The sequence below is a fragment of the Trachemys scripta genome, chromosome 5 (assembly GCF_013100865.1).
Source record: "Trachemys scripta elegans isolate TJP31775 chromosome 5, CAS_Tse_1.0, whole genome shotgun sequence".
Lineage (NCBI taxonomy): Eukaryota > Metazoa > Chordata > Testudines > Emydidae > Trachemys > Trachemys scripta.
This window is the reverse complement of record NC_048302.1, coordinates 92,349,938-92,361,587: the sequence shown is the minus strand read 5'-3', so window position 1 is coordinate 92,361,587 and position 11,650 is coordinate 92,349,938. Positions and strand designations below refer to the sequence as shown.

Sequence of the window (11,650 nt, the reverse complement as noted above, 5' to 3'; positions counted from 1 at the left end):
TGTATTTGGTTTTTGGATCATGTAAGAAATGCTATAGAAGGCTTGGGAGGATGGCCTGGGAGGGTAGAGGGGGTGGGAATAAACTAGAAAGGGACAGAAGTTAGGCCAAAAATTCAAATTTAGGTTCCTACATCCATAAATAAATCTCTTAAATAAAAGTGGGCTGATTTTTGGAATTGCTTAACATTAACAAATCATATTGAAATTGATCAGGCTTCCAAGGCTACGTCTACACAGGGATAAAAGACCCGCAGCACGTACGCAGCTCACCTTAGTCAGCTGACTTGGGCTCACAGGGCTTCGCCTGTGGGGCTAAAAATTGCTGTGCAGACATTCGGGCTTGGCTGGAATCTGAGCTCTAGGACCCTGGAAGAGTGTAGGGTCCCAGATCTCTGGCTCCAGCTCAAACCCTAACATCTACACAGCAATTGTTCAGCCCCGCAGCCCAAGCCCTGTGAGCCCGAGTCAACTGACCCAGGCCAGCCATGTGTTTTTTCGCGTGTTGTAGAAGTACGCCAAGTGCTCAGCATCTATAAAAGTGCCTAAATATGAATTTAAGAGCCTAACTTTTTGGTACCAGGTTTGAAAAATCTTGGTCACAGACTTAAGTGAATTAAAAAAAAACCCTAAGGCTGGCATTTCAAAATTCGTGTTAAGGTCTTGTGTTTATTTAAATCTTCGCATTCAGCTATACAGTTGTCACTCTTAAGAACTCATCAGATTTATTTTTAGTCATTTTCATCATCATAAATGATTTAACATTGGAATCATAAGGACAACTGACAGAAATTGCTTAAAATGCAATAAACAAAAGAAGCCAACGTTAAATCTAGATCAACTGTACAAGACTTTGAGCTGAAACTCCGCTTTCAGATATGCCCTTGCAAATCCCACTGACTTCAGCAGGAGCTGCATGTAGTTCTCTGAAAGCATATTTGTGCACATAGATTGCATTTAAATGGTTTTGTTTTTCTACGTCTAAAGTATGTGCTAAAGGTCTGGTGGTTATGCAATTTACTCTAAGTGTTGCACAAGTCCATAGGGACTGTTCAGTGAATTAAATAGTTGCTCCTAACACATTATTTCTGACCCTGCTCCCCAAATTCCCATTGATTTAGGTGGGAACAGAAGCAGGCCCTCTGTGAAGCTGAAGGTGCACAATTTACAGCAGGCCCAGTGCAGCTATAAATTAAGCATGTTAATTTTCTGAAGCGATGAAAGGACTTGCTTGATTCTGTAAGTCAGATACCTCTGTGTGTATTCCTTTAAAAAAAAAAACAAGGATACACAGCTCTCTCCCATCACATAATTAAATGCACCTCTGGATACACTCATATACAGTGCTTAATTTGTAATTAAAGAAGTGCCAGATTATGTGCCATGGCTCAAGTCATTTTTTTTATATTCATGACTGATTCAACAAGCCCAAAGGTGCTGGGCTGGGGCTCAGCCCTGGCACAAATTAAGCACTCCTCATGTACCTAGAGGGCAGAGTTCTGACTTCCCATTATTTGAGACAGCAAACCTAACTTTGTTAAGCTATCTGGGATGTATAATACATACAGATAGAATACAGATCTTACTCTTTATAAGCCCAAACCTGTGAGGTGCTGAGAGTCCTCAACTCCTGTTGAAGTTAATGGGAGTTGAGAGCTCCCATCAGGTTGCAGGATGGTGCCCAAAGGTACATGAAAACAGTAATCAGCCTACTCAGAGTCTGAGAGCAGATAAGCTTGGGCCTCCACTATACCACATAGTCAGAGCCCTTTGCCAGAAACAGAGAGAAACATGAAAGGATTTTTCTACAGGACCAATATTTACAAATATTCTACATATGTACATATGTATATATGTTATACCTGGACACTATGACATTAAAGGGATCTTTTATAGTTTACAAATAAAACATTTTTAAAATGTATAATTATACCATGAAAAAACTTTTTATTGCTTGCCTTCAAACCTTACACACTTCATCACCCTATTGCACACATTTCTATATTAAATGTGAAGATCTACATTTATATATAAATATAATATATGAAAATAAGGATATTTCTATTTTAATGTTTTCAGTAAAGTGCTTGTTTTTCAACTATCGTTGATGAATTAAGATGGATTTATTAGAGGGGATGAAGGGAATACACATTTCACCAGTGGTTCTCCCTTCTATTTTACTGATGTCATATGGAATATCTTGTTTGACTAAAGTCAAGTCTGTCTTCATTGTAAAGTCTACTAATAAAATGCATTTGTGACCTTGGCATCTATACTGTCATGCAAAGCACAAAATAGAATCACATTAAAAACAAAGAAAAGACAAGAAAATTAAACAGCAAAAAATGCAAGGTTTGATTCTTCTTCGTTTTTGCTAGTTTCCATGTCTTAAGATAATTCATTTATTCATTTTAGAAATATTTGTACAAGTTTGTCAAACTTTGAACATACCTATTTTATGCACTATACTCAAGTACTGTACAAAACTGCAATAAATGACACTATACGATGACATATGTTTCTACTGTAAACACACCATCATAAAGGTGCATCTATTTTAAAAGGTCAACTAATAACTGCTAATGTATATGTGAATCAAAATATTTTTGATTGGCCAAGTATATTAAAATCTAAATACAGTGCACAATTATTAGTTATGCCATAATTTACCAGGCCTTTCAGGGCATAAGGAATATTTGCAAAGGTTCAGATGAAAATTAATTTTACTAACATTAAATATTCATATAAAATTGCAAACAGCAGCTCCAATTTTGTTATATTTTGTGTATAAAATAATTGACAATTACTGATGATGCACTGAAGTTTATTAAAAATAACATTCAAATCTTAGCAAAACCCTTTCTAGTATATAAAGTTGTTAAGTTATGTCAGTGAAATGTAAAGTTGCAATTTACAAAAGCAGCAATAAATCTTATCCATGAGGACAACTTCCTGGATTGCAATCACAAACTGCTGTTTCCTTTGAAAACAGTGGCTTCTATGGGCAGATGTGAGGAAGCCTTTTTAAGGCAGATTTTCCTGTAAATACTAAGCAGGAAAAAGAGCATTTTATGTTTCTGATATGCTTGACCCTGAAAAATTTCTGAGTGTCAATTACCAATATTTATGAGCCTGACATCAATCTAAATTTAAAAAAAACAAAAAACAAAAAAAACCACACCTTTTCTGACCTTGCTGAATAAGAGAACTTGGTTCAGCAACCTCAGAGAAACAAACACCGGGGAAAATAAAACAGTTTTTCTAGTGGAAGTTGATTGATGCTAGAAATTTGATTAATCACTACTGCTCACTTAAATTAGTTGGAATACTTCATTAACTAGTTCAAAGCAGGTCTAGAAGTAAGGAACTAATGGCCTTGGCATTCCAATACTCTTTACTAAGTTTTAAACATAACTACTTTCCAAAATGGTTGTGAACAACAGAATAGTTTGAGCTCATCACTCTATAATATACATGGGCACTTCCATTGTATGAAATAAGTTTTTTAAAAAAATCATTTTTAATGACAGCTTTTCCCATTAAAGTAGAATCAGTTATTTTATAGAAAAATATTTTAACTTTAAATTAAAAAAATACTGTTCCTAAATAATTATGCAGGACCATATTTTCCTCTAATTGTATGGAGAAGATATAATTCTGTGTATTTGAATCCCAGTTTTGAGGAAATCCCCTGGGTAGAACTTCTAAAGAGCTGGCTATATTAGCCATGGGTGTTATCTGTTTACAGATCCATGAATAAACATTGTGTGTCTCCTTTGGAGATACACGGATAAGTTATCTATATACACTCTGTACATATTGGTTCACAGATTAGCAGTTATTAGTCGTACTGTACATAGCAAAACAACCTATCTGATATAATGATTCTATACATCCCCAGTGTAATTTAGCTTTTAGGTTGAGGGAGCAAACCCAAGTAAGACAGGTTCCCTGTTTAAATATGTAGCCCAGTACACTAAGTTAAAAGTACCAAATAAGACTGGAAACACTATTCTAGACATTCTGTCAATTTTGCTAACACTGTTGAATGTTTTCTTTGCTTCTTGCGGCTTGGCTTCTGGCTTTGCCTTGTTGGGTTCTGTGGTTGTAGCACTCTTGGAAATTGTTGGTAGCACTGAGTCCTTGGTAATATTTGGAGCATAATTGGCAACAGCCACTGCATAGGCATTGTTTTTCTTAATGACAGATGCTTTTTCTTTTTTCTATTGGAAGACAGCATGGAGTTAAATATTTACTGCATGGGACATTTACCAAATCAGATTCAATAAAACAGCATTTCAAATGTTTTTTTTTAAAAAGTGAAGATGGAAAAATAAATGTTGGTGATTGACAAAGCACATGAGGACGATGCCCTCAGTCTCCCAGATGGAAGCTACAGAATAGTGTCTCAATCTAGTAAAGAAATCTGGAAGCATAGGCCCTTATGCCCACACAGAGTCCCACTGAAGTCAACAGGAGTCTCCAGGGGAGAAAGGGTCCATGATGGTGGATATCTTTGAAGGACTGGCTACTACCTAGATTGATTGAGTAGGAGCCAGCTTCAGTCTCTAGTCTTGACTTGAGGCCCACTGTTCTGATAGAGCTAATAGTAAACAGGAAGCAGGGAATGGATCAGCAAAAGGGCCACCACCAGAAAAAAAAGGTAGGTGAGAATGATATAATCCACTCTCATTGAACTAATGCCCAGTTCCTACCATAGTGAAATGAAAGGACTATTACGACGACTGCTGGAGGGGATAATTAAAGACTGATTGCACAGCCAGATGACTAAGGTTATCTGTCAGTACATTAATATAAAAATTAGGAAGTGGGACATCTCTCCCCCCCAAATCTAATGTTTGCATTACTCATACACCCCATAATTCCACACCAATAAAAATACAAACTTGTACTGTAATTCAATTATTTAAAAAGCAACAGAGGGTCCTGTGGCACCTTTAAGACTAACAGAAGTATTGGGAGCATAAGCTTTCATGGGTAAGAACCTCACTTCTTCAGATGCAAGAAGAAGTGAGGTTCTTACCCATGAAAGTTTATGCTCCCAATACTTCTGTTAGTCTTAAAGGTGCCACAGGACACTCTGTTGCTTTTTACAGATTCAGACTAACACGGCTACCCCTCTGATACTCAATTATTTAAGATACTCCGGTTATTTGCATATATTTTAAATTATATTTATATTGCTTGCTCGGGTGGCTAAGGATATTTTAAAATCCTGCAATGGCTAAAACCTAGGGAAGAGATATCTGTGAGTGAGTAACAGCCCTACTTCCCATGATCATCACTACCTGAGGTATATATCTATTTACCCCTGCCCCAGATCTGATGTCAGGATTGAAGGTTAGGGTAAGGAGGCCTGCTAATGGCCACCTCCGCACCCTGACCCTTCATCCCCTTAATACACAAAAGTACAAACCTGTAGTCTGTACAGGTAGGTTGGCTGTCTATATACCATAACATGGATACCTGAACAAGATGTGAACTAACAAAGCTATGACTTTTCAACAACTGTGGTCCAAAAAAACCTTTCCACTCTCTTTCCTGCACTACCCAGGATCCGCTCCGAGGTTATACAAAAGAACACATTTTTAAAATCTAATCACCATCTCTCCTATTTGCTTACTTTTTGTATTTCATTCTGCTTGGCACATGATTTTGAAAAATAATTTCCATGTTTTTTTCAATTTATATTTTTTTCTTCTGTGCTAACACAATGCTGCAATGTTTGAGTTGCAAACGCTGTAGTGAAATGTTCAAATCAAAAACAAAAAATTGCCTTTACTGGCATTTTTTTAAACAATCCAACCACCTGAAAAAATATTTCTGTTAATATTAAATGTTGTAAAGCTTAAGTTACACAAACTCTATATTTTGGCCTATATTCCTTGATGGTGACATCTTTGACTACGCAAAAAGCAAATGTAATAGCAGACCTGATAATCTACCTTTTCTAAAATGGTGTCAATCAGATATATGAATGAGTGAGCAAATGTAGGTAAACACATACAAGTCTGAGCCATGTCTTGGGTCATTTTTTTTCCCCTGGAAAATAGGCCCTCATCTTGCAAAGTGTTCTGTCTGAACAGAGCAAGGTTGACTTCACTGGCCTGGCTTCAACAGTCTGACTACATGCAAGGAGGTTCAAGATCTGGACTTAAAAGACTCAATTTTCCAGGAGACACCACCACCCATTTAGGCAGCTATACACAGCAGTGTAGACACAGCCTGCCTTTCACTGCGGTGTGTAACTACACATACCCTCACACACCACAACAGTGGTGTGAACTGTAGATGTAGCCTATATTACATGGAAAAAACACTGCTGTTGGTGGCCTAGGGGGAGGAAATGTGATCAGATTCCCCTTGCTGAGTTTCATTCCAGTTCTCACCTCATGTGGGGTATGGTGTGAATTGGTGTACTGACTAGAGTGTGAATGTGGACTGCTATGTACTATGGAAATTGCTATGACCCCCACCTCAGTTCCCCCGTGAAATACAAGTTCCAAGCCTACTTCAGAGTTAGAAAAGAACCTCGGTGGAATGTAAACACAGTCATTTCCCCTTAGAATCATAGAACATCAGAGTTGGAAGGGACCTCAAGAGGTCATCTAGTCCAACCCCCTGCTCAAAGCAGGACCAATTCCCAGCTAAATCATCCCTTGACCCTGACACATTGCTTATTAGCTGGAAGTGGCTGAGCTTTGTGTTGTGTTCATGGTGAGGGTGTGTAAAACCAGAGAGAGAGAGAGAGCCATATTAGCTAATCTGCAAAATCCCTTTTTTCATACCCAGGAAGTGTGATTTTAAAATATTTACTACAGTATTTGTAGTCCCATTAATGGGATTTTTTACATAATGATAAATTGTGGGTTTGGTATTAGAAACAATTGAAATATTGAAAGCTTAACTTTTAGTCATTAGATGATTACAGGGAAATAGATATTTCAGTACTGTAGAAAACCCCAATATGATTTTGTTCTGAATGAAATTTCTAATTTTCAAATATTTAGACAATTGGGTATGGGAAGACTGTAATTATTGAATAGGTTGTTAGAAGACAGAATATTTTCAATTGACAATCGGTAAGTAGCCTTTATAGAACTAATCTTGTCATATAAGAACTAGATGAACTTCAGAATGGACAGTTCATGAGCAGTAGAATTAAGGTAGCAATACTGAAAGAAAGGATGGAATGACTTCCTACAGTAGTCACTTACATAGGAACAGAGCTAGATTCCACATCATTACATCTGAGAGTTGTAAGAAATAAAATAAGGAACAGGTCAACTACCCTGCTCACAAGGAAAGGGCATTTAAGATCAAGAATGACAACCTGAGAAGACACGCTGTTGATGCTAGGTCACTTGAATTTTGCTCGTTTTGCCCAGGGAAAGCATACTTTATCTGTTAAGCAGCTGCCACTTCTGAGATCATTCAAGAACACTGTTACACTAATTTAAAGAAACAGTTGAAGAATGATTGGAGAGTTCAGAAGGTCTTCCTACATCATTTATAATGGAGTGTCGATGTGCCAGTCAGAAAAGCTGCATTTGTTTGACATGCAGATAATCTGTTGGTAAGTGATTCAGGATCTATTTCTAGAATCTAGAAAGTGATGCCTGAAGTTGTGGGTACCTCATTCTTCACTAGGAGCAACAGGTGTTAAGAAAGGATGCACTGTCACTTTTTCTACAGTTCTTCCTTATTATTAATATAATATTTTGCACTTATATGTTCCATTTTACATATTTAAAGCACTGTGCAAACATTAACTGTTAATCTTTGCTTCACTTCTGTTAGGGAAATATATAATATTGTACCCAGGTTTGGGTCAGGAGCAACCACAACTTGAAGTTTTCCTTAGCAGAGATTCTCTCTCATTAACTGAATGAGGGTACGGTAGAGAGAGTAATTATATAATATATTAAGTCAAGAGACAGCAATAGCATTTGTTCTGTGTTATTTACAATAACAATTTACAGGACTTGACACCAAATCTTGCAATAATGCAATGTAATCAGGTGATTAAAACACTATTACACTAAGTTAAAAGTTTCCTCACACACTGTCCCCTCTATACCAATATCAAAAGTACTTTATGTTTTCAATTGATTCAAACTTCTGTTGGTCTAAGGAGTCCCTGAGGGTATGTCTACACTGCTTTTGGCTAACTGAGCTGTTTTCAAATCCTCTGGAATCCATTACAATTAGCAGTATGTGTCTGGTATCATCCAATTGTGTTTATGATCCTCAGACATCACTCATTTTAATATACATTATTTCTCATATTCTGTGATCTTTTTGCTACCTTCACTCCAATTGGATTATATTAAATGGCACTGGTCTTGAAAAATGACAAGAATCAAATTATAATTTATTTGAGAAACAATATAAGTTAAAGTGAGTAATGTCTGATGAGCTAGAAACACAACTGGACAATAACCAATACCTACTTCACTTTAAAGGGATGTTTAATAATGGAGTCTAAGTGATTTGAAAACAGGTGCAACAAGCCAAAGTGTCATCAATATTAGTATGTTTTTGTTCAGAATTTAAAATAAATGAGCTAAATCCTGAACTTCTAATTCAGGCAAAATTTCTGTTGACTTCAGCAGGAATTTTGTCTTAAACTAAGTATGTTTAGGATTTGATAATATATAAATTGCGAGCACACAAAATTCTGGTGTGTGAAGACTTTTTAAATGAAATATTATAATGAGAGTTATTGCAAGATATTGTTGTAAGTCTCGTAGTGTCTTGGCTACTGCTATTACAGTATGTAATATGACTATGTGTTATAACTATATGTTTTCAGTAAATCCAAGAGTGCGACTGAAGATTCGATCTTGAATTGATTCATTCAGATGTCATTTGTTGGGACTAAGAATAGAACATACACTAATTTCAGCTTGTTTGTGGAGGCAGGCAGTCACACTGTGGAAACTAAAGATTCAATTTAATGCCCAGAGAAATCAATGTGAGTCTTTCCACTAACTTAGATGGGTGTTGGATTTGGGCCTAAAAGCTATCAATAGGCAAGGAGTCTGCAGGGTAAAATATTCAGGACCACGTTTTCAATAAGAAGTGCCGAAGTTGTGCTTATAGACTATACAGATCCTGTAAGCACAAAAAAGGTGATTACATGTGCAAAATATGCAGTTATTTATGCAAACCAAATTTCTGTGCGTGGAACTATTTGATGCATGAAGATAACTGTTTAATAACAATAATAATTCTTATTTTGCAAGTGCTCCTTAGACTCCTACTTTTGAAAGTTGTCCTATAGTGTAAAAAAGGAATTTCAGATTGAGCTTTCCAACCAACAAGAGGTTACAATTAACCGAATGGATGAAGTGTATGTTAGAGGCTAGAGCACAGGACTGGGGGTCAGGAATGGCAAGTCTTGGTTTCTGGTTGGCCACAGTCTCACAGTGTGACCTTAAACAAGTTACTTCACTAATGTCTTTTTTCCTGATCTGTAAAATGAGAATACTTCAGAGCTACCACATGCGCTGCTAGGCTTAATTACATTATTAAGGTTTGTAAAGTGCTCTGTGATATTTGAAGAATGCTAGAGAACAGCAAACTATTAACACCTACTCCCTATGATATCTCAGAAAGCCTAACATTCAACTGAATATTAAGCAAATTGAACCAGAGTCAAAGTAACGATTGTAGTAAAGTATCGCTCTCTGGATGGCCATAGGGAGCCAAATAATATTTTCTTGACTCTCTTGCAGATTGATGAGAGCTGCCAGTAGAAGTGCAAAAAGAGCTGTTACTGAGAACTTGAGCAAAGAGGGTTCCGCATAGTGCAGACAAATGTGCACAAGGATCAGCACCATGACGTAAACTCAGCACTGATGGCTGAGGGAGAAAGTGGCCATGACCAAGGGGCAACAGTGCCTGAGACACAATGTGGTCAGAGCACAGCTGTTTACATGCAATCCAATCAGTAAAAACCATGAGTATGGTGCTGGCATTTTAATGATTTTCCATTACTCCTACTGCTTGTCTGGAGTGTGTTTACGAGCTGCACTTGAAAGAAACTCAGAGGCAGAGCAGCCACACGGGCCAGCCACTGAGAAATGTGTCCTGAGTTTTAAGGAAACAATTTCTGTCACTCCTAGCTGCATAATACCTTGTTACCTAGTCCGGACAGGCTATTCTTGCCAGCCTACCAGGCTGTCTTTCCTCCTACTCTCAGCTTCCTCCATTATGCTTAGAAGTCTTACTAATGATCAGCACTTACTTGCACCCTTGCCAGATCGAGCTACTGATTCGGGTGATGATAAGATGGACAAGAAGAAATTTCAGGTAGCGTAAGAGATTCATAAAAACTAAACAGGCCTCATCTTCTGAAATTAAATTGGTCAGAGGACCATTATGTGCTTGCATTTTTCCATGCTTTCTGGGATCTAGATAGCAGGCCCATATTCAAGTTCTATTATTTTTTGCAAAGTTCCTCACAACCAGTGATACAAGTGGAATCCATTTCTTACTGGTACACTCCCCCCTCCATGGGGGATACAGGACATCCTCATGTGACCCTCCATGTGACTTCTCCCTGCCCTGCCCTGCCCCCAGCCCGCACCTCCCCATCCCCTCCTATGATCCACCCCCCTTACCTGGGGAGTGGAGGTTCTCTGTCCTCCTCCCACTGCACAGGAGACTTCCCTCTGTTCAGCAGCCAGCCCCGCCAGGGGACAGGGCTGCGGGGGGAGGGGCAGGGCTGGAGGCGGTATGGCAACCACGTCAGAGGAGCTGCCGGCATGGGGCCACCCAGTAGCATCAGTTCAGGGCTCTCCCAGGAACCACAGCGGGGAAAGGAGCAATACGCCAGCAGTATCTCCAGTGGCTGTAACTCCCCCAGCCCTGTCCTCCAGCGGGGCTGGCTGCTGGACAGAGGGAGGAGACCCGGCATGGAAGGGCTGGGGCAGTTCAGCTGCACCGGAGGAACTGCTGGCGTGGGGCCCCCCAGCAGCCCCATATTCTGCTCCTCCTCTTTCCGGTACGCCGTACCAGTTATAAATATCTTGCTGGTACGGCATACCGGACCATACCACCCTCCTTGCACTGCTGCTCACAACACTCTGGTCCATCTAGAATTTGCTGATTTTGCACGTGCCATGGTTAGGGACAGTCTCTCTTGAGTGCATGCCTCAAGTGACAGAGCTGGCCTCCTGCACCTTGTTCTGAGTGGAATCACATTGTCCAGCCACGCTGAGACTGGGTCTCTAGGCTGCAAGCCCTCCCCCACATTTCTCAACCTGTTAGCTAAACAGCCCCAGTTGAGATTGGCACCTATAAACCTTTTCCCTTCGGGTGTCCGCGACAATATAAGTGTGAAGTGACTCAGAAACACTGTCTTCAAAACAAAGCATTATTCATTAACCCAAAAGTAGAAAGCACACAGAGCAAAGGGTTAAACAACAAAGAGTCCTACATGTATATTGTCCCTTACCTACACTTTAATCTTTCCTTGAACACTTTTGTAAGTTGCCCTTAACCCAGCTAACTCCCATCTCTAGCTGGGAGGAGCAGACTCTCCTGCCTGCAGCTTGCGCACTTTGCCTCGGTGTCTCCTTGTCTGACTATTAGCTCTCCCTGTCACTCCCTCGGCAGCCCCCTG

The 11,650-nt window shown here is 39.1% G+C and overlaps 1 protein-coding gene across 1 annotated transcript in view; it reads right to left on the bottom strand.

The window, feature by feature from the left end:
* Window positions 1-342: 342 nt before the first annotated feature.
* Window positions 343-11,650, bottom strand: part of GABRA2 (gamma-aminobutyric acid type A receptor subunit alpha2) — an 83,023-nt gene continuing 71,715 nt past the window's right edge. The window contains exon 10 of the mRNA XM_034772576.1: window positions 343-4,220. Within this exon, the coding sequence (XP_034628467.1) occupies window positions 3,912-4,220 (309 nt within the window). The 3' untranslated portion in view covers window positions 343-3,911. The remainder of the gene's footprint in view (window positions 4,221-11,650) is intronic.